Source organism: Hylobates moloch, unplaced genomic scaffold (genome assembly GCF_009828535.3).
Source record: "Hylobates moloch isolate HMO894 unplaced genomic scaffold, HMol_V3 SCAFFOLD_12, whole genome shotgun sequence".
Classification (NCBI taxonomy): Eukaryota; Metazoa; Chordata; class Mammalia; order Primates; family Hylobatidae; genus Hylobates; species Hylobates moloch.
In genome coordinates this window covers 40,059,132-40,082,841 of record NW_026652287.1, presented here as the reverse complement: position 1 = coordinate 40,082,841, position 23,710 = coordinate 40,059,132, and the positions used below count along the sequence as shown (strand labels likewise).

At 43.6% G+C, this 23,710-nt stretch overlaps 1 protein-coding gene across 1 annotated transcript in view; it reads left to right on the top strand.

The window, feature by feature from the left end:
- Window positions 1-1,484: 1,484 nt before the first annotated feature.
- The window catches only part of LOC116479420 (putative adhesion G protein-coupled receptor E4P), a 32,756-nt gene continuing 10,530 nt past the window's right edge, over window positions 1,485-23,710 (top strand). Inside the window, exons 1-7 of the mRNA XM_058426008.1 lie at window positions 1,485-1,518; window positions 1,798-1,800; window positions 5,711-5,833; window positions 7,113-7,265; window positions 10,188-10,267; window positions 19,462-19,626; window positions 20,503-20,697. Coding sequence (XP_058281991.1) covers window positions 1,485-1,518; window positions 1,798-1,800; window positions 5,711-5,833; window positions 7,113-7,265; window positions 10,188-10,267; window positions 19,462-19,626; window positions 20,503-20,697 — 753 coding nt within the window. The remainder of the gene's footprint in view (window positions 1,519-1,797; window positions 1,801-5,710; window positions 5,834-7,112; window positions 7,266-10,187; window positions 10,268-19,461; window positions 19,627-20,502; window positions 20,698-23,710) is intronic.

Below are 23,710 nucleotides of genomic sequence, written 5' to 3'. Positions count from 1 at the left end.
TAAAACAGAAGAGATAGTAACCTTTTATATAAATATATATTAAATATATATATTTAATATATATTTATATTTATTAAATATATGTATTTATATTTATATATATTTAAATTTATATAAATATATTATATAAATATATGTGTACATACTTCTTTCTTTTATTTTTTATTTTTTGAGATGGAGTCTTGCTCTTTCACCCAGGCTGGAGTGCAGTGGCACAGTCTCTGCTCACTGCAACCTCTACCTCCCAGGTTCAAGTGATTCTCCTGCCTCAGCCTCCCCAGTAGCTGAGATTACAGGCACCTGCCACCACACCCGGCTAATTTTTGTATTGTTAGTAGAGATGGCGTTTCACAATGTTGACCAGGCTGGTCTTTGACTCCTGACCTCAGGTGATCCACCCACCTCGTTCTCCCAAAGTTCTGGGATTAAAGGCGTGAGCCACTGTTCCCGGCCTATATTGTATATTTCAAAATGGCTAAAAGAGTAGGTTTTAAAAGTTCTCATACCAAAAAACGATAGGTATGTGAGGTGATACATATGTTAATTGTCTTGATTTAATCATTCCACAATGTCAGCCGGGTGCGGTGGCTCACGCCTGTAATCCCAGCACTTTGGGAGGCCGAGGCGGGCGGATCACGAGGTCAGGAGATTGAGACCATCCTGGCTAACATGGTGAAACCCTGTCTCTACTAAAAATACAAAACATTAGCCCGGTGTGGTGGCAGGCGCCTGTAGTCCCAGCTACTCGGGAGGCTGAGGCAGGAAAATGGCATGAACCTGGGAGGCAGAGCTTGCAGTGAGCTGAGATCGCGCCACTGCCCTCCAGCCTGGGCGACAGAGCAAGACTCCATCTCAAAAAAAAAAAATTCATTCCACAATGTCAAAACATATTATAGCCCATAAGCATATATAATTATGAATTTAAAAATTAAATATAAACAAATCAATGACAGCAATGTAAAAAAAAAAAAGAAATAAAAAGTGAGTAGTTTGTCCTGTGGAGTTTTCCAGTCTCAATCTTGCTGATTGCGATAGAACAGGATTTTAAATTCCAGCCAGATATTTCATCAGATGCATCCTTTTTTTAGCATTTGTTAGGTGATAAACTTGTTCCCTATAACCAAATACGCTACGATCATCCTCGCAGGGTCTTTTCCTTAAGAGAGTTACCCAGAGGCAGAATTATTGGGTCAAACGAGAGGGAGAGATGAAAGGGGTTTTTTTGTTTGTTGGTTGGTTTGTTGGTTTTGAGACGGAGTCTTGCTCTGTCGCCCAGGCTGGAGTGCAGTGATGCGATCTCGGCTCACTGCTACCTCTGCCTCCTGGTTTCAAGCAATTCAGCCTCAGCCTTACATTTTGGTAAGCATTGGCCACGTGGCTTCTGAACTTGGGACCATCAGAAATTGTATTTCATGAGGTTTATTCATTCCAGGCACTCTGACCACGTCCTGCTTGAGAGAGACTGTTCCCAGAGTCTCAGTGCTATGGGGAGCAGGTGCCTCCTGGTCCTGCTCTCAGGTAAGTGGAACAAAGAACTCCCTTTCCTTCTCCTCATGCCCCTGGTGTCCTCGCTTGATTTGCTCCCTCAAATTTGGCATTTTCTCCAGCAATAACTGCGTGTGCCTGTCCTGGTAGAAGTTCTCCTCTTGAGTCAGTCAGGCTGGGCTGCCCCAAAGCAGAACGGAAACAAGGACTTGTGTGTGTAAATCGTTTATTTGGGAGGGGATCCCAGGAAAGGAGGGCATAGGGAAGCCACACAAGGAAGGGTGAAGAGCTGCTGAAGGGCGTGTTAGTGAGGGGGTTACCACTGCAGGTAGCTGAGTGCTGTCCTGCTAGGGACCTCCAAGAAAGAAGTGTAATTCCCACATTTCTGGCCTACTTCCCAGTTGGGTGCAGAAAAATGCACTCTTGCAGAGAGAGACAGAAAGTCATCTGCAGCTGGGCACGGTGGCTCATGCCTGTAATCCTAGCACTTTAGGAGGCCAAGGCGGTTGAATCACTTAAGGTCAGGAGTTTGAAAGCAGCCTGGCCAACATGGTGAAATCCTGTCTCTACTAAAAATACAAAAAAAAAATTAGCCGGGCGTGGTGGCGGACGCCCGTAATCCTAGCTACTCTGGAGGCTGAGGCAGGAGAATCACTTGAACCCGGAAGGCAGAGGTTGCAGTGAGCCGAGATTCCGCCACTGCACTCCAGCCCTGGATGACAGAGTGAGACTCTGTCTCAAAAAAAAAAAAAAAAAAAGAAAAGAAAAGAAAGAAAGAAACAGAAAGTCATCTGCATTCATAGGAACCCTCTCTGGGGTAGGCTAAAGGGTCACTTCGAGTATCTGCTACACGGATTGACACCAAGTGGGTCCGCACTTGGATCATCATAGCTCAGTAAGTTACAACCTAGACCTTCCCACCCCGTCCTCTGGGCTTTAGGGTCTTAGAGATGAGAAAAAGAAATCTGCATAGGAGGCATCAGATCCAGTTTAAGGATGGAAGGTTTGTTAAGAGACCTTACAGGTAAGTGATGTTCCATACTCTACGTAAGGGGCGAGCACATTTTTTTTTCTGTAAAGGGACAGGTAATTTGAATTTCAGCTTTGCGGGCCATATGGTCTCTGCCTTAACTACTCAACTGAGCTATTCCAGCCCGAAAGCATCCATAGACCTTGTGTAAATGAATGGATGTGGCTGCGTGTCAATACAACTTTATTTACAGACATAGGCACCTAAAATTCACATCGTTTTCATGGCCATTAAGTATTATTCTTCTTTTGATTTTTTCCAACCACTTAAAATGTTTTATGTAAAAAATACAAAAGTCATCTCAACTCATAGGTCCAGTTTGCTGACCCCTACCCTATGGGAATCAAGTGATATTTCTCTCCGAAAAAATAAAATCATTCACAGGAAAATTGGTGTTGAGTGTTTTGGCTCATAAAAATGGCCATGTCAGCCAGGCGTGGTGGCTCACAGCTGTAATCCCAGCACTTTGGGAGGCAGAGGTGGGCGGATCACAAGGTCAGGAGTTTGAGACCAGCCTGGCCAACATGGTGAAACCCCATCTCTACTAAAAATACAAAAATTAGCCAGGCATGGTGGCGGGTGCCTGTAATCCCAGCTACTTGGGAGGCTGAGGCGGGAGAATCGCTTGAACCCACGAGGCGGAGGTTACAGTGAGCTGAGATCGTGCCACTGCACTCCAGCCTGGGCGACAGAGCAAAACTCTGTCTCAAAACACAAACAATTGTCGGTAATGGAAAATTTAAAAGGACCTGTGGGGTTTCCATTATATTTTTCTTGGACAGTGTGCGGTTCGAGGTCTGGACTGATAGAAAGGAGATTGCCAACTCGGTCTTTTGGTGCTAGGACGTAGAGAAGAAGCTGAATTCGCTACTGGGTTTTCTGAAATTGGGAAACACAGCTGCAATCAGATGCACTTCTCATACTTCAGAAGGATATGATGTCCAAATCTGTGACTCTTGTGTTTATAACCTGCCTGGAAGACGCTATGGTGAAGCTTGCACGTGTGACTGGGCAAAGAGTTAGGGTTAGTTGCCCCTAACTCACCTAGCCTTCAGCCAAGCAGAGTCCAGGGGATCCCCGTCTGAATGATCCCCTCCTCTCTCTGTTCCAGGTCTCACTGTCTTACTGGCTCTGCCAGAATCAGAAGCCAAGAATTCTGGAGGTGAGTCTATTCATAGCCAAAGGCCAGGGGAAAGGAAATTGGGATCTGGAAGCTTCCTTCAGAGAAGGGAAGGAGCTTTTTTCAAGAGACAGAGCATGAAGTCTCTGGCACTTTCTTCTGGCTCCTTGGAGATCCCAAGAGCTGTTCTCCCGTCTCCATCATCACCATCATCTGCATTTACATAGCAAAGCACGTCACGGTGCCATCTCAGTTAATCTCCATGACACCCCTACAAAGACAGCATGGACATTATCCCCACTTGATCAAGGGTCCTCCAGAGAAGTGGCTGCCTCAAGGTCACATGGCTGGTGGACGCTAGACTCTCCTCTTTCTTTCCCCAAACCTGTGTCTTGAGTCATTCCAGGAAATACTTTGCCTTCACCACAAGTCATTGCTTGGGTTCCCCCAGAAGCAGACCCTGAGAGCAACTCGTTGTTCTGGGAGGGAATCCTAGGAGGCACCAGCTGGGAGTGGGCAGTGGCATAGGAAGGGGAGGAGCTCATATAGGATCTTTGTCAAGCAAGTTACATGCGGGCAGCTGGAGTTTAATCCCTGGAGGCAGCTGACACCTCAGTTATACCTCTCAATGGGTAAGGAAGCTATTGATTATGATTATGTCTAAATTGTGGTAAAATGTACACAACGTAAAATGTAGCTTTTTAACCATTGTCAAGGGTACATGTCAATGCCATTCAACATTTGCACTGTTATGCAACCATCACCACCATCCACCCACAGTGTTCTTTCTAGTTGCAGAACTGAAACTCTGTCTCTATGAAACACGAACTCCCCATTCCTCCTCCCCAAGGCCCTGGCACCCACCATTCTACTTTCTGTCCCTATGAATCCAGCGACTCTGGGCATCTCATAGGAGTGGAATCATACATTATTTGACGCTTTGTCCTGGCTTATTTCATGGAACATAATGTCCTCAAGGTTCATTTATGGTGTAGCATGTGTCAGTATTTCATTCCTTTTTTTTTCTTTGAGACTGAGTTTCACTCTTGTTGCCCAGGCTGGAGTGCAATGGTGCAATCTCGGCTCACTGCAACCTCTGCCTCCCGGGTTCAAGTGATTCTCCTGCCTCAGCCTTCCAAGTAGCTGGGATTATAGGCATGCACCACCATGCCCGGCTAATTTATTTATTTATTTATTTATTTTGCATTTAGTAGAGACGAGGTTTCACCATGTTGGTCAGGCTGGTCTTGAACCCCTGACCTCAGGTGATCCACCCACCTTGGCCTCCCAAAGTGCTGGGATTACAGGCATGTGAGCCAACATGCCCAGCCAGAATTTCCTTCTTTCTAAAGGCTGAATAACATACTACTGTGTGGATGGACCACATTTTGTTCATTCATTTATTCATTCATGGGCACCTGGGTTACATACAACATTTGGCTATTATGAATAATGCTGACGTGAATATGAGTGGACGAATATCTCTTCTATACACTGCTTTTGATTCCTTTGAGTATATTCCCAGAAGTGTGATTGCTGGATCATATGGTAAGATCATATGGTAATTCTGATTTAGAATTTTTTGAGGAATTGCCATACTGTTTCTCATTGACACTGCATCATTTTACATTTCTACCAGCAGTGCACCAGCGTTCCATTTTCTCTGCATTCTCACCAACACTTGTTATTTTCTGTTTTTTTTAAATAATAATGAAATTGGCTTTTTTTTTTAAATGCACTGTCTTCTATCAATCATTGATAAAGGGAGCTACTTAGGAAAGTCATTGTTAACCTGCCATGTGATGAACAAAGAGAATTTTGGTAGCCAGGGTGAGCCCACAGGAAAGAAACACAGGTGCTGGCATTTGGAGGTTCACCTATCTGGCAAAAGTGGTGTTGGTGGCAGAAGTGGGACATGGTTGGGCACTGTGTTCCGCTGTGTTCAGCAATGGGCTGGGTGCCAAAAGGATGCCAACAGAGCTATTCCTAAGATGACATTCTTCTCACCACAGCATCGGTACATGATAGATGCATACTGAATATTTCTTAGATGAATGAATGGATTCTCTCTGCAGCTTCCTGTCCACCATGCCCTAAATATGCCAACTGCCACAACAGCACCCACTGTACTTGTGAAGATGGCTTTCAGGCCAGGTCTGGCAGGACATACTTTCATGATTCCTCTGAGAAGTGTGAAGGTAAAAATATTAATGGGGTTTTCATTTAATCTCTCATTAGTGATAACTATTCTGTTCCATGTGTCCTCTGCCCAAAACACATAAACCCATAGCCCAAATAAAACTCGTATCTCTTCAGCAGACTATTTGACAAAGTACAGCCATTGGCCAGGTTTGCTTGTCCCTGAGTCCTTCAGATGGAGAGCGCAAGTATAAGCCTGTGGTCCAGAGCACCTTCTGTCTGTGGGTCCCTTGCTTAAACCCCAGCTCTGGTCCATTCAGCAGGGAAGGCTGATGTGGTTGGGAGAGGCAAGACACATAAACATTGCATAAGCCAGGATTTTTTTTTCTTTTTTTGAGACAGAGTCTCACTGTGTTGCCCAGGCTGGAGTGCAGTGGCGTGATCTCGGCTCACTGCAAGCTCCGCCTCCTGGGTTCACACCATTCTCCTGCCTCAGCCTCCTGAGTAGCTGGGATTACAGGTGCCCACCACCACGCCTGGCTAATTTTTTGTGTTTTTAGTAGAGACGGGTTTTCACCGTGTTTGCCAGGATGGTCTTGATCTCCTGATCTCGTGATCTGCCCACCTCAGCCCTCCAAAGTGCTGGGATTACAGGCGTGAGCCACCATGCCCCACCTTATTATTATTATTATTTTTTTGAGTCAGAGTCTCACTCTGTCACCCAGGCTGGAATGCAATGGTGCAATCTCAGCTCACTGCAACCTCCGCCTCCCGGGTTCAAGCGATTCTCCTGCTTCAGCCTCCTGAGTAGCTGGGATTACACGCATGCACCACCACGCCCAGCAAATTTTTGTATTTTCAGTAGAGACAGGGTTTCACCATGTTGGCCAGGCTGGTCTCGAACTCCTGACCTCAAGTGATCTGCCCACCTCAGCCTCCCAAAGTGCTGGGATTACAGGCGTGAGCCACTGCTCCCGGCCAAGCCACCTAAAGCTCCATAGGTACTTGGGTCTATGTCTGGACTTCTAGTCTATTCCATTAGTCTATTTTTATTTATGCATGCATCAGTACCTCTTTGTTTAGTTGCAGCTTTATACTTTGTTTTAATGTCTGGTTCCTACCTTGTAGTTTTTTCTGGCTGCACCTTCATGATAGTAACAACTTGTCTCTCACCCCGTAAAATACATGTAGATGTTTCTAAAATTGGAATTGCATTGGATTTATAAATTAACTTAGGGAAAACATTGATGGACAATGGTTGGGCTATAAAGATTTCATGGGCAAGGGAAATGGTATAATTCTATGAAAATGAAAGCAACACTTTCTCTTGATTCACAGATATTAATGAATGTGAGACCGGGTTGGCAAAGTGCAAGGATAAAGCATATTGTAGAAATAAAATTGGAGGTTACATCTGTAGCTGTTTGGTAAAATATCCTATCTTCAACTGGCTGGCTAGTATTATAGATTATGATCATCCAGATTGTTATGGTAAGAACCTCCAAATCCTATTTCCACTATGAAAAATGATGGGGACTTGGGGGAGACTCTGAGAGATTCTCTAATTTCAGGCCAGGGTAAGAGTGCAAACTCCATTCTAACCCTCGTCCCTCATTCCTTTGTTGTCTTTGATGATATTTTCCAAGGTGGTGTCATCTAAGCCTTGGCATCAATAACCATCTCTATATAGATGCTTCCAAATGTATGTGTCCAATACAGGTCTCTTTCCTGAGCTTCCAAAAAAACACCTCTAAATTTTTTCTGAATTTCTCTATTTATTCATCTCTCACTCACCCTAAATTCAATTTTTATGTCTATCTACCTATCTACTAAATCTGACGAATTCACACTGATACCTCTGGTTCCAGTTCAACATCAAGGCTTGTTGGAACCTTCCCTCTTTCCTTATTTGTAGCTTCCTTCTCCAACAATGAGAAATCTGTCTCTCACTATCCACAATTTATTTATTTGTTTAATTCCAGTATTATTTCACGTTTTGGGTAAGAGAGATTGGATTTAAGTGCTAAATCTTCCACTTACCATCTGGCTTTCAGTTAATGACTTAATTTCTACATACCTCATCTTTAAATGGGAGTAGTAATATCAATAGTATCTATTGTGTCAGTTATGTGTTGCTGCATAACAAGTTACCCCTAAATTTAATGGCCTAAAACAACACATATGTATTGTTTCATAGTTTCTTTGGGTTAAGGAACTAAGCATGGCTTACCTGGGTCTTTTGCTTCTGGGTCTATCACATTTGCAACTGAGGTTTTTGTCCAGGCTGTGGTTTCATCTGGAGACTCGACTGGGGCAGGTTCTGCTTCCAAGCTACTCACAAGGTTGCTGGGAGAATTTAGTTTCTTGAGAGCTATTGGACTGAAACCCTCAGTTCCTTTCCGGTGGTTGGTGGGAGGCAGCCTTTAGTTCCTAGATATGTGGGTCTCTACAGCTTGCTTTGTTATAGCAAACACATTAGAATAGCCAGAAAGAGGGCATGAATAAGACAGGAGTCATAGTCTTTTATAACCCACTCTCAGAAGTGACATCCTATAACGTTTGCCGTATTCTGTCCCTTAGAAATGAGTCACTTAGTCCAGTCCACAGTCAAGGGAAGATTACCCAAGGATGTGAATGCCAAGAAGCGGGGATTATTTGGAGCCATTTCTGAATCCTTCTTACGGGCTGAATAGTGTTCTCCCCAAATTGATTCCACCTGGAATCTGTGAACGTGATCTTATCTGGAAATAGGGTATTTGTAGATGTACTAAGTCAAGATGCAGTCATACTAGATCAGAGTGGACCCTGAATCCTACATGACTGGTGTCCTTATAAGATGAAACATATTTGGACACAGAGACACACACACAGGGAAGATGGCCATGTGAAGACAGAGGTGAAGATTGGAGTTATGCTGCCAAAGGGCAAGGAATGTCAGAGATTGATGGCAACCACCAGAGGCTAGAAGAGGCAGGGCAAGGTGTTTCCCTGGAGCCTTCAGAGGGAGCATGGTCTTGCTGGCACCTTAATTTGGACTTCTGGCCTCCAGAACTGTGAGACAATACATTTCTATTGCTTTAAGCCACCCAATTTGTGTCACTATATTATGGCAACCCTAGCAAATTAATACACCTTACCTATTCATTATTATTATTTTTGAGATGGGGTCTCACTCTGTTACCCAGGCGGGAGTGCAGTAGTGTGATCTTGGCTGACTGCAACCTCTGCCTCCCAGGCTCAAGCGATCCTCCTACCTCAGCCTCCTGAGTAGCTGGGACCACAGGCATGTGCCACCACACCTGGCTAATTTTTGCATTTTTGGTAGAGACAGGGTTTCACCATGTTGCCCGCACTGGCCTTGAACTGCTGACCTCAAATGATCCACCCGCCTCGGCCTCCCAAAGTGCTAGGATTACAGGCGTAGCCGCTGCACCTGGCCCCTACTCATTATTAATGTATGTGAAATATTTAACAGTCCTAGGCACCTAGGATGGATCAGTTAATACTAGCTATTATGCCGTATATGCCTTTTCTACAACCTTCAGTGTTCCTTGAAATGAGATAATATATATGAAGGCACTTTATATACTGTGATGTGTAGGCAACTGCTTCTATAATATTAACTCAATTAACACTGATTTCTTCCATGTCAACCTGATGTGTTGGGACCCTCTGCTATATACTCCCACACCATTGTGTCCTGTTTGTTATTGATTGATTGATTTTGGGAAGTCCTGTTTTATTTTATTTTAGGTTTGGGGGTGGTACATGTGCAGGTTTGTTGCGTGGGTAAATTGCATGTCTCTGGGGTTTGGTGTATGAATGTTCCCATCACCCAGATAGTGGGCATAGTACCTGATGGGTAGCTTTTCAGCCATCAGCCTCCCACCCTCTCCCTCTAGTAGTCCCCAGTGTCTACAGTTCCCATCTTTTTGTCCACATGTCATGTTCTATTTATTAAGAGCATCCCTTGCAATTGCTTAATTATTTATTGATAATAACTTGCTTAATGACTTTCCTGCCAGACTTCAGATTGCACAAGGGGACACCTTGGTTTCTTTTCCTAGCCTATATCCATATATTTCGGCGTTCTGCCTGGTTTTGAGTAGATGCTCAATAAACAGTGTTTACTAAAGTCATAGATTGGTGCAAAAGTAATGGCGGTTTTTGCCATTACTTTCAATGGCAAAGATGGCCATTACTTTTGCATTAACTCAGTATGAAACTGGAAGCCCCATTCTAATTCTCTTTTATAATTCTACTGTGCAACAGTTTTTAGGCTTCTTAGAGGGGAATTAGGATGGTCTGCAGAAGCATTAGGGAAAGACTCAACTTGAGGGTGATTGGAAGAAGGGATGTAAGCAGGGTGTATTTTCTCCCATATCTCTTTCAATGACATCTTTTCTTTCACAGAGAACAACAGTCAAGGGACGACACAGTCAAACGTGGATATCTGGGTGAGTGGAGTGAAGCCTGGATTTGGGAAACAGCTGGTACATATAACTATGTCATTCTCCTACCCAAACATTAACATGTCTTCCTGTGATTTTTAAGGTAGCGTAGTTCTATCCAGGGGTAATTTTGTCCTCTGTCCCAAGGTCATCTGTCAATGTCTGGGGACACTTTTGGTTGTCATACCTTGGGGGTGATGTGTGTGACTGGCATCTGGTGGATGGAGACCAGGGATACAGCTCAACATCCTACAGTGCCTGGGACAGCCTCCCACAATCAAGAAGTGCCTGGTGCCACATGTCCATAGAGATAGAGAAATACAAGGGTAGGGGGAAAGTGCCTCAGCTGTCATTCAAAGACCTACATCAAGCACCTAGATTCTCAATGCCACACGCACCTTGTAGCACCTTAATAAATATTGTTGCCTTCTGGGCTCCCCACTCCAACACTTGTGTATATTCCCTATTTCTTACATTTCAGTAAGAGTCAATCTAATTAGCTTAATTTTTTTGGAAGGAAAATCTGAGAAGAAATGGAAGCAGAGAGGACTTTGCAAGAAGGGCTACTCAACTAATTCAAAGTGTGGAGTTGGGCATCTGGAATACGAGTTTTGCTTCTCCAGGAAAGGGTCAAATTTCTGAATTTGATGTAGGTAAGAGAGGCTGAGTAGCGTCTTTATGACCCTCCATAAAGACCATAAAGAGGTCTGGGTCCTGGCTTTGTCACGGTTTCTGAATGATGAAATCTGTGGGCTCTCAGGATCACAGACCCTCTACACCAACATTCTACATGAGAAGGACTCCATTTTCAAAAATGCAAATTCAAGGGACAAGAGAATAAACCAGCTCTCTTCTTCTTTTCAACTTCCCTTGGTATGATGGAAAATATTTAAGAGCATATTCGCTATGCTACCATGGCTAGGGGATAGAAAAAACCTCGGTTATTTTCCTACTCTGCTCTCATACAGTAACAAGAACACAGAATACTTCATCTCTGGTCACCAAAATATGTGTGGGATCCTTTTCCACACTGACCACACAGTTCTTCAGTGGACCCCAGCTGGGTGTTCTATAATTCAATTATGACATTATCTGACATTATCTACCAAAGAGAGTGTCAGATCCCACAGGCTGCAAGCTTAGTCCCACAAAAGTGTTCTTCACCTCAAATGCCAATCTCAAGTTCTAGGTTGTAACCTGTACGTCCAACTGACAGGCTATAAATTAGAGTCCCCTTCCTTGGGTTTGAGTAATTTGCTAGAGTGACTTGCTTAACTCAGGAAAGCACTTTACTTACATTTATCCATTTATTAAAAATATATTACAAATGGGCTGGGTGTGGTGGGTCATGCCACTTTGGGAGGCCAAAGCAAGTGGATCACCTGAAATCAGGAGTTCAAGACCAGCCTGGCCAACATGGCAAAACCCCGTCTCTACTAAAAAAAAAAACAAAAAACAAAAAACGAAAATTAGCTGGGCATAGTGGTGCACTTCTGTAATCCCAGCTCCCCAGGAGGCTGAGGCAGGAGAATCACTTGAAACCAGGAGGCAGAGGTTGCAATGAGCTGAGATCGCACCATTGCACTCAAGCTTGGGCAACAGAGAGAAAGTCCATCTCAAAAAATATATATACATATATATTTAAAATATAAATATATATTTATATATATTATATGTGTGTGTGTGATACAGATGAACAGCCAGATGGAAGAGATGCACAGGGCAAAGTATGGGAGAAGAGGTGCAGAGCTTCCAAGCCCTCTTTAGAGGTGCCACCCCAGGGACCCACACATGTTCAGCTATCTAGAATCTCCTAGACAGCTCAACAAATCTTTTGGATTTGTATGGAGGCTTCATTAGTTAGGCACGATTGGGTACATTATTATTATTATTATTATTATTTTTTGAGACGGAGTCTCGCTCTGTCACCCAGGCTGGAGTGCAGTGGCGCGATCTCGGCTCACTGCAAGCTCTGCCTCCCAGGTTCACACCATTCTCCTGCCTCAGCCTCTCCGAGTAGCTGGGACTACAGGCGCCCGCCACCACGCCCGGCTAATTTTTTTGTATTTTTAGTAGAGACGGGGTTTCACTGTGGTCTCGATCTCCTGACCTCGTGATCCGCCTGCCTCAGCCTCCCAAAGTGCTGGGATTACAAGCGTGAGCCACCGTGCCCGGCCACGATTGGGTACATTATTGGCCATTGATATCAACTCAACATTCAGCCCCCCTCCTCTTCCTGTATCTGGGATGGGGGTGAAACTGAAAGTTCCAACGCTTTAATCTCACCATTGGTTTCCTTGGCAACCACCCCCATCCTAAGGCTATCCAGGAGCTGGCTAAGAGTCACCACATTAGAATAAAAGATGTTTCTATAACCAAGAAAGTACAAAGGATTTCAGAGTTGAGTCACATGCTCCTGTCACTCAGGAAATTACAATGGTCTTAGGGGCTATATGTCAGCAACTTGAGTCCAAGACCAAATATCAGAACAAAAGATTTTCCTAGTGTTCCTGTTGCTTAGGAAACTCTAAGGGTTTTAGGAACTCTATGTCAGGAACTGTGGTTTCTTCCTGACCTCTGTATCTGTTAATCATTTCAAAGAACCAATTTTTGGCTTTGTTGATTATTTATATTATTAATCCATTTCCTTTTTCTTTGATTTTTTGTTGTTTATTATTTCTTTCCTTTTACTTTCTTTGGGTGGAACTTGCTCTTCATTTTCTAAGTTGTTGACTTGGTAATTTAGATTACTAATTTTAAATCATTCTCCTTTCCCAATATATGCATTTAAAGCTTAAAACTTAGCTATAAATTAGAGCTATATATTTCCCTCTAAGCACTGCTTTAGCTGCATCCTGCAAGTTTTCATATACTGGGCTTTCATTATCATTTAGATCAAAATATTAAAACATTTCCTATGTAATTTATCATTTAACTCGTGGTTTATTTAGAAGTGTGTTGCTGAATTACCAAATATCTGTAGCTTTTTAAGGTTTCCTTGTGTTAATGGCCTCATTTAATTTATTGTGGATTTTAATCAAGAAAGGATGTTGAACTTTGTCAAATGATTTTCCTACCTCAATTGAGATGATCATTTTATCATCAGTTGAGATGGTTTTTATCTTTCATTCTGTTAATGAGATGAGCCCTATTGATTGATTTACATATGTTAAACCAGCTTACCAGGAAAAAATAATTGTGATATATACTCTTTGTGATGAGTCGTCTGAGCACACATTATGTAGGATTTCAATCCTTTTGAATTCGTTGAGACTTGATTGATGGTCTATTTTGGCAAATGTTTCATGTGAACTTAGTGTCTGAATTAACATACCAAATCTGGTGGTATAAGTGTGGTAAACAGCAGCTTAACCATTATTTCTTGAATAGTTTGAGCATAAGTGAGTCAGGGCTGATGTAGCAGTACCGTGGCAGCTCTATGCTCTGCTGCCTTCATCATTCATCTTCACTTTGTGATATAAGAGAGTTGTTCTACTATCACACCCTTTTATCAGCCAATGAAAAGGGGAAAAGAGAAGTTGAAAGGACGCCTGATTCCCTTGACGCGTGCCATTCTGTTCTTTGATCCACTGGCCTGAAAATAGTTGCATGGCTCTGCCTAGCTGCAAGGGAAGCTGGAAAATGGCTTGTCTTCAGCTTAAATTTAGTAGTTCTAGATCCAAGGAAAGAATAGGTAAATGGTGATCACAGATAATAAGCAGTCTGCCATAGCCCCTAGGACAGCTTTCTCATTTGTTCAGAGACAAACCCTGTATACCCCAAAATGTTGAGGTTGACCTCACAAAATGATCAGCTCTTGTGTTTATAGGTTTATAGGATTCTTCTCAAATGCAGAAGTTCTGTTCCTAGTGACTATTTTTTTTTTTCTGGAAAACATTTAAATGCTTAGCTACTCTTGCTTATAAAGATTGCATTCCCCCCTAACTAGGCACTCCAGTACCATTAAGTGTCCTGTGGAAACTGCTTAGCTTGCCTATCAGAGTACCAGTTCTGGGAAGCATGCCCTTCTCCTCTCTTCTCTTGGATTGTGGCCAGTGTGTTGCTAAGGCCATTTTGGCCACTTCATTTCTACCAGCCAAAGATGAGAAGAAAGTGCCATGTGTCCAACCTTGCATAGGGGAGATGGAATCACCAGTAGAAGGTCTTCCAGAAAAGGGAGTTCTTCAGCAAATTATTTAGCCATGAGACTTGAGAACAGGACTGACTTTCTTAATGTTTTCAGTCTATGAAACCAAGAGGTGCAATGAGACAAGGGAGAATGCTTTTCTGGAAGCTGGAAATAATACCATGGATATCAACTGTGCTGATGCTTTAAAAGGAACCCTAAGAGGTACCGTATCTCTGATGAATTATCTTGACTCCAAATTCTACACGATTGTTTTATTTCTAGGTGATTAAACCCTGAGGTGAGAATTCACAAAGCTTTTAAGGTAGGGAGATTCTACATGGTGGAATAAAAAGATCTTCCTTGACCACTAACTAGGCATTTTGCAGAGAGAAGTCGGGCTGTCATATGGTGTGTGTACTTTGTGACATACACAAAGGTTTGCATAAGGATTCCTTGAAATGCCTCCTTAAAAGGGACTGGCTGGGCCAGGCACAGTGGCTCACGCCTGTAATCCCAGCACTTTGGGAGGGTGAGGCAGGCGGATCACAAGGTCAGGAGTTTGAGACCAGCCTGGCCAACATGGAGAAACCCCGTCTCTGCTAAAAACACGAAAATTAGCCAGGCATGGTGGTGCATGACTGTAATCCCACCTACTCGGGAGGATGAAGCAGGAGAATTGCTTGAACCCAGAAGGCAGAGGTTGCAATGAGCCGAGATCGTGCCATTGCACTCCAGCTTGGGTGATAGAGTGAGATTCTGTCTCAAAAAATAAAAAGGGGGGGACTGGCTGATGCATGCCCTGTTTCCATGTGATGGTCTGAAAAGGTAACACTCAATGGCATCAGATTGCCTTGAACACTTCCTTGAGAAGCATTTATGAACACCCTTTTTAAAAGAGCCACCCAGTCTTGTTCTTTACCACAGATTGGAAAACGAATGTTCTCTACAAGGTCCAGAGAGTAAATATGTTAGGCTTTTTGTTCCAGATGACCTTTGTCATAACTACTCAACTCTGCCATCAGAGTGTGAAAGCAGCCATTGATGATGTGTCAGTGAAGGAGTGTGGCTGTGTGTCAATAAAACTTTATTTACAAAAGCAGGTGGCAAGCTGGGTTTTACCTTCACAGCATAGTGTTTCACCCACGCTTTATCTCATCACCTGAAGTCTCTGCAAAGCTCCTGCACTATGTATTTTTTCTTTTATTTATTTGTTGGTGGCTGATCACTCTCACTACGACATCAGCTCTCTGATGACAGGGGTTTTGTCTGTTTTGTTCACTGCTGTATAATAATTCCTAGAATGTCTGGCACACAGTAGAGGATAAATAAATATTTCCATGAAACATAAATGAATGAATGCATATGAACTATTTCAAAGAGAAAAACCTGGTTACCTTAAAAATGAAATATCTGCTGCATTCCCTCCAAAAAATTCCTGGTTATTCATTAATCTTCACTCCTTACCGGGAGCTGTAGAGTAGGGAAAGGGAGGGAAGGGATCTAAAAATGAGTTGATTTTGTTGTTGTTGAGACTGACTCTCACTCTGTTGCCCAGGCTGGAGTGCAGTGGCACAATCTCGGCTCACTGCAGCCTCTGCCTCCCGAGTTCAAGCAATTCTCCTGCCTCAGCCTCCCAAGTAGCTGGGATTATAAGCACATGCCACCACGCCCGGCTAATTTTTGTATTTATAGTTGAAATGGGGTTTCACCGTGTTGGCCAAAGTGGTCTTGAACTCCTGACCTCAGATGATCTGCCCGCGTTGGCCTCCCAAAGTGCTGGGATTACAGGTGTGAGCCACCACGCCCGACTGAGTTAGATTTTTTAAACGGAGCAAATAGAAATACAGATGATAAGTAGCTTTGGTCAAAAATGGGATGGTAGCACGTGGATAACTGCAATTTGGGAAACACCCACATCATACGGGCATCCTGTGTGCACTGAACCTCCATGATTTTTTTTTTTTTGGAGTCGGATTCTCACTCTGTCACCAGGCTGGAGTGCAGTAGCAGAATCTCAGCTCACTGCAACCTCCCGCTCCTGGGTTCCAGCGATTCTCCTGCCTCAGCCTCCTGAGTAACTGGGATTACAGGCGCCCGCCACCACGCCTGGCTAATTTTTGTATTTTTAGTAGAGATGGGATTTTGCCACGTTGGGCAGGCTGGTCTCAAAATCCTGACCTCAGATGACCCACCTGCCTCAGCCTCCCAAAGTGCTGGGGTTATAGGTGTGAGCCACCACGCCTGGCCTGAACCTCTATACATTAAACTGTGGCTTCATGAAAAGGGGAGGAGGAAAAGGAAGACAGGGAGAGGAAGGGTGATAAGATGAGAGAGAGAGAAAAGGAGTGAATTAATTAAATACAGCGGGTCATTCTGCATACCTTTCCACTAAATTAGGTACCCCAGACTGAGCTTGAGGTGAAGGCTGAGAGAGTGTGGTTTTCTTAGCCTGCCTGAGTTCCATGTGCCCTTCTGAGGACAAGCATCTTGCCTCACAACTCTGGTTGTAATGCTCAAGGGCTCGTATATATTTTTAGGACTCTGAAGAGCATAGTTTGCACATATATCGCTTATAATGTGTGGGGCATTATAATACATATTATATAGACAAAAATGCTGCACCCCAAGCGACACAGTGTATTGAACGGCATTTAACGGATTTCCAAGGGCAGTTTTAGCCATTCGTTGCCTGCCCTACGACCCTCACATTAGACAGTACTGTACTTTCTCTCCAAACTATGGATGGCCACTAACGGTATTTCTTTTCCATTTTTTTTCTCAGAGAGCACTGCAGTTGCCCTTATCACGTATCAATCTCTTGGGAATATTCTGAATGCATCCTTTTTTAGTAAAAGAAAAGGGATGCGGGAAGTAAAACTGAACTCTCATGTTGTGAGTGGCACCATTGGTTTGAAGGAAAAGATTTCCCTGTCTGAACCTGTGTTCCTGACTTTTCACCATAATCAGGTGAGAAACACCCAGGGCTGGGTCTCCATGCAGTACCTTAAAGGGTGAGCAGGTGCGGTCAGCTTCCCAAGTAGGAAATGGAATTCAGAAGTGAGAGAACACACGAGACATGCTGAGGCATCTTCAGTGAGATTTGGCGTCACCACGGTGAGGATGGCTATTACCAAAAACTTAAAATATCAGTATGTGGCAAAAAAAAATAAAAGGGGGAACGCTTGTAGATCTGCTGATGAAAACGTAATTTGGTACAGCCATTATGGAAAACAGTACAGAGGCTTCTCAAAAAGTTATAAACAGAATGATCGTCTGTTCCAGCGATTCTACTTCTGGGTATGTGGCCAAAAGAATTAAAACAGGATCTCAAAGAGATAACTGCACTCCCATGTTTATTGCAGTATTATTCACACTGGCTGAGATACGGAAACAGCCTAAGTATCTGTCAACAGATGAATGAAGATTTTTTTTTTTTTTTTTTTTGAGACAGAGTCTTGCTCTGTCGGCCAGGCTGGAGTGCAGTGGTGCCATCTTGGCTCATTGCAACCTCTGTCTCCCCAGCTGAAGCAATTCTCCTGCCTCAGCCTCCCGAGTAGCTGGGATTACAGGAGTGTGCCACTACGCCCAGCTAATTTTTGTATTTTTAGTGGAGACGGGGTTTCACCATGTTGGCCAAGCTGGTCATGAACTCCTGACCTCAAGTAATCTGTCTGCCTCGGCCTCCCAAAGTGCTGGGATTACAGGTGTGAGACACCATGCCTGGCCAATAGTTTTTTCTTTTCTTTTTTTTTTAAGAGACAGAGTCTTTCACTGTCGCCCAGGCTGAAATGCAATGGCGCGATCTCGGCTCACTGCAACCGCTGCCTCCTGAGTTCAAATGATTCTCCCGCCTCAGGCTCCCAAGTAGCTGGGATTACAGACACCTGCCATCATGCCTGGCTAATTTTTGTATTTTTAGTAGAGACGAGGTTTCACCATGTTGGCCAGGCTGGTCTCAAACTCCTGACCTCAGGCGATCTGCACGCCTCAGCCTCCCAAAGTGCTGGGATTACAGGCGTGAGCCACCGCGCCCAGCCTGATGTACAACACTCAATGTAACTACACTTAATAATGTATTGTACACTTCAGATCTGCTGAGAGAGTGCATGGCAAGTGTATTCACCACACACACACACACACACAAATACGTGAAGTGTTGGATGTGTTAGCTTCATTGTGGTAATCATTTAAAAATGTATACATCTATCAAAACGTATAAATTTTTCTTTGTCAACCACACTTCAATAAAGCTTGGGAAGAAATGAAGTGTTGAGGCATCCAGAGCTTGCCACAGTGAGGCGCCATTCTCACGTTGAAGCCAAAAGGCAATGGAGGAGAAGCTTTCTTGAGCTCAGTGGAAGCTGGAGGCAGGAATGAGGGATCGCTCTGCAGAAAATGGATATGGCTTAAAGCAGAAAGTGCACAGGGAAGAAATATTTTATTTCTCTCTCTTCTCTCATCCAGTGAGTCTCACCAATGCCTCTCTTTGGTTCTATAAATAGCAAGGAAGCTGGCGAAGCCATTCAGAGGGTCAACCCCAGGGTGCTGAGCTGACCAGAGAAGGGCAGAATAGATGGAGAATAAACCCACCACAGGCGTGGTGATGTGAAACTCCTCCCCTATAAGTGTATTTCCGATCCAGTTTCGAATACTGTGCATTGTGATTAACCTGTAAAGTTGAAATAATAGGCTGGGCACGTTGGCTCATGCCTGTAATCCCAGCACTTTGGGAGGCCGAGGCAGGCAGGTCACTTGAGGCCAGGAGTTCAAGACCAGCCTGGCCAACATGGCAAAACCCCACCTCTACTAAAAATACAAAAATTAGCCAGGCATGGTAGTGTGCACTTGTAGTCCCAGCTACTTGGGAGGCTGAGGCAGGAGAATTGCTTGAACTCGGGAGGCAGAGGTTGCAGTGAGCTGAGATTGCACCACTGCACTCCAGCCTGGGCGACAGAGCAAGACTCCGTTCCAAAATAAAATAAAATAAAATAAAATAAAATAAAATAAAATAAAATAAAATAAAATAAAATAAAATAAATAAAATAAAATAAAATAAAATAAAAATAAAACCAGGAAGAGACCCACTTTCATACTATTCTCTTTCCAGCCTGGTGACAAGAGAACAAAACACATCTGTGTCTACTGGGAGGGACTGGAGGGAGGCAGCTGGTCCACGGAGGGCTGCTCTCATGTGTACAGCAATGGTTCTTACACCAAATGCAAGTGCTTCCATCTGTCCAGCTTTGCCGTCCTCGTGGCTCTTGCCCCCAAGGTACCAAGATTAATTCCTGTGAACCTGTGTATGTCCCAGAAGCTGTGAGTCATCCTCTGCATTTCTTACAAAAAGATTCTAAAGGCCGGGCACAGTGTCTCATGCCTGTAATCTCAGCACTCTGGGGGGCTGAGGCAAGTGGATCATTTGAGGTCAGGAGTTTGAGACCAGCCTGGCTAACATGATGAAACCCCGTCTCTGCTAAAAATACAAAATTAGCCGGGCATGGTGGTGCACACCTGTAATCCCAGCTACTCAGGAGGCTGAGGGAGGAGAATTGGGTGAACCCAGGAAGCGGAAGTTGCAGTGAGTCGAGATTGCGCCACTGTACTCCAGCCTTGGTGACAGATGAAGACTCCATGTAAAAAAAAAAAAAAAGAAAAGAAAAAATAACAAAAAGAAAAAAGATTCTAAGACAAGGAGCCAAATGGTAGTAGCTTACTTGAAAGGGGATTACAGGAAACACTAGTGGGGGACTGAGACAGTGAGATGGAAGTAAGACAGATGTCAGTGCAGACAGCATTATCAAGCCAGTTACCACCATAGGTAACTGGACTTTATTTCCTCTGGGGGACTCTGGGAGTCAGTGTAGAACTCACATCTCTGGGTCATTCTATCTGAGCAGCAAGGGAGCTGGGGTATTTATACACAAACTCCCATTAGTCATTTGTTAAGAGCTGTATCCAGCACTGGTCTAGTTGTTTCGGTTTTTAACATTCCTGCGTGATGAGTGTTATTGAAGATGAGAACACTAAGTCTCAGAGAGGTAAAGTCAATTGTTTCAGGGACTGAACTAGGAAGCCCATCTGACACTACCTCAGGAACATAACAACACCATTGGACACTATAATGGATTTCCCCTTTGGTGTTTTGCAGGAGGACCCTGTGCTGACCGTGATCACCCAGGTGGGGCTGACCATCTCTCTGCTGTGCCTCTTCCTGGCCATCCTCACCTTCCTCCTGTGCCGGCCCATCCAGAACACCAGCACCTCCCTCCATCTACAGCTCTCCCTCTGCCTCTTCCTGGCCCACCTCCTGTTCCTGACAGGCATCAACAGAACTGAGCCTGAGGTAGGTAATTTACCCAAATTACCTCATTGTCATAATGAATCCAGCCATCTTGTCCCACAAGAAGATGGAGAGCAAGGCATTAGTCAGCAGTGATGGTGTAGAGAGAAAAAGTATGAGCTCCATTTCAGTTGTCCTCCTATATAGGTTGGAATAATGGCCTCTGAGGGGCCATTTAGCAAAGTGATGGAGTGTCAGGCTGATGGTATTAAATAGGGTAACATTAGCGGTTGTTAGGATCAACTCCAGAATGTCACAGGCTTGCCACAGTAGGAGTTATTTTTTCCTTATGTATCAGTAGAGGGTGAGCAAACAGGTCTGAAGAGTGTCTATCCTGCACCCTCAGGCTGAGGGAGGCTCTGTCATTTTCCATACACAGCTCCCAAGGTCATCCTGGTGTTCACATTTCAGCCAACCGGGAGGGGGAAAAGAACATGGCTGAGTCCCCCGGGGGGTGGTTAATATGTGCCACATCACGAAGTAGTGCATCACTTCCCCTCACACTCTATTGGCTAGGACTCAGTCACATGATCACATGATAACACATAACCGTAAGGGCAGTTGGGAAATGTGGTCTCTGTCTGGGAATCCATTTCCTAGTGACAAACCTATACTCTGGATTTGAGGGTGGGGAAGAGGCTTACGTTTTTAGTGGGCAGTGGGTTTGCTGCACTGATCTGCACTTGAATCGCAGCTCTTCACCTTAGTTGCTGTAAGACCTGTTGAAGTGACTTCCCCTTTTAATTAATTTATTTAAGTTTACTTTTTAAACTGAAAAATACAAATTATATGTATGATATATTTTTTTCTGTACAGCATGTTCTGAAATATGTATACGTTGTAGAATGGCTCAATTGATCTAATTAACATTTGCATTACCTCACATACTCAGCTTTACTGTGTGTGTGTGTGTGTGTGTGTGTGTGTGTGTGATGAGAACACTAACAACCTATTCTTTTAGCAGTTTTTAAGAATACATACATTGCTACCATGTAACTATGATCACCATGTTTTACAACAGATCTCTTGTGGCTTCCCCTTTTTAAACTTCCTCTGCAAAACAGGGGCCTAGTCATTGGATTTAGTAAGAACTTAGCAAGATAAAACATAAAAGATTATGAATTAATCACTCAGAGAACAATGTTCACTTTTATCTTTATCATGATCCTGGCCATCATATTATCCAGGAAGATTTAAAGCTAGAAGGTTCTCTAAGTCTCCTGTTAACCCTAAAACACTATGATCACACAGCTAGAAAGTTACAAAAGCACTCTGTTTATATTTAAATTTTTTTTCCTGAGAGATAGTATAGTTTTATGGTTAAGAGTAAGTACATTTTCTGGAAATAGTTTAGGTTCAAATCCAATTTTTTTACTAGCTGTGAGATTTGGGGGCCAGATTTTAACCTCTTGGTGTTTGATTTGAAAATAGGCAGAGGTTGGGAAGACACAGTCCTCAGGCCAAATCTGGCCTACTCTCTGTTTTTGTAAATAAAGTTTTATTGAAACACAGCCTCATCTATTCATTTACATATTGCCTGTGGCTGCTTTTATGCTACAATGGCAGAATGGTGTAATTGCAATAGAGATTTGACTGTAAAGCTTAAAATTTGGCCCTTAAAATTTTTTTGTCTCAGGGTATTGAGACAATAATATGAGTTAATACTTACAAAGCAATTTGATCAGTGTTCACCCATAGTTAAGTGCTCAGAAGGTACTAATTACTTCTCTGATAAAATTTTCAAATAATGTTTTTAAAAACTGTAAAAATAATACTGTGGTTAAGATGGAGTTGACTTAGTCATCTTGAAAATATATGCTTTTATATAATGCTCTAAAATCCTACCTCTTATTTTATTTATTTATTCATTTGATGGATATTCTTAAAATACCTACTGTGTGTCAGGCATTGTGTTGCAAATACATTATTAATGAGGGGATTAGGGGAACTACCTCAGTTACTTTCCCCGTAGAGTTCACAGCTTAGAAACATGGGCTGAGGCCGGGTGCGGTGTCTCACGCCTAATCCGAGCACTTTGGGAGGCCGAGGTGGGTGGATCACCTGAGGTCAGGAGTTTGAGACCAGCCTGGCTAACACGGTGAAACCCCGCCTCTACTAAAAATACAAAAAATTAGCCGGACGTGGTGGTGGGCACCTGTAATCCCAGCTACTCAGGAGGCTGAGGCAGGAGAATCGCTTGAACCAGGGGAGGCGGAGCTTGCAGTGAGCCGAGATTGTGCCACTGCACTCCAGCCTGGGCGACAGAGCGAGACTCCGTCTCAAAAAAAAAAAAAAAAAAAAAAGTCACACCAGCCTAGTCCACCTTTTAATTGCCAACTATACTTCAAACCAGTCCTTCTTTAAGCCTGAATTCTATTTTCTCTTGAAAATCCTAGAGCAATGGTTCTCAGCATCTCTGAGGTTGGATCCCTCTGAGAATTTTGTTGAAAGCTAAAGCCCTTTTTCCCAGACAAATGTACATATACACAAACATTTGAATAAAACTTCAGTTAATTCAGGGACAGGAAAAGCAAATTCAGGCCAGGCATGGTGGCTCACGCCTGTAATCTAAAGATTGGGAGGAGGAAGGTACACGAGATATGCGAGAAGACTCAAAGATAAGCAGGTGAGAATTCCTGGATAGATGAGTGTCCAGGACATTGAATGACAGGAAGTGCCAACTAGGTTGATCAGCTTCTGCTGAAAGGCCAAGTAGATGGATGGGCGCGGTGGCTCACGCCTGTAATCCTAGCACTTTGAGAGGCCAAGGCAGGTGGATCACGAGGTCAGGAGTTCCAGACCAGCCTGGCCAACATGGTGAAACTCTGTCTCTACTAAAAATACAAAAATTAGCTGGGCGTGGTGGCACGTGCCTGTAGTCCCAGCTACTCAGGAGACTGAGGCAGGAGAATCGCTTGAACCTGGGAGGTGGAGGTTCCAGTGAGCCGAGATCATGCCACTATACTCTAGCCTGGGCGACAGAGCAAGACTCTGTCTCAAAAAAAAACAACAAAAA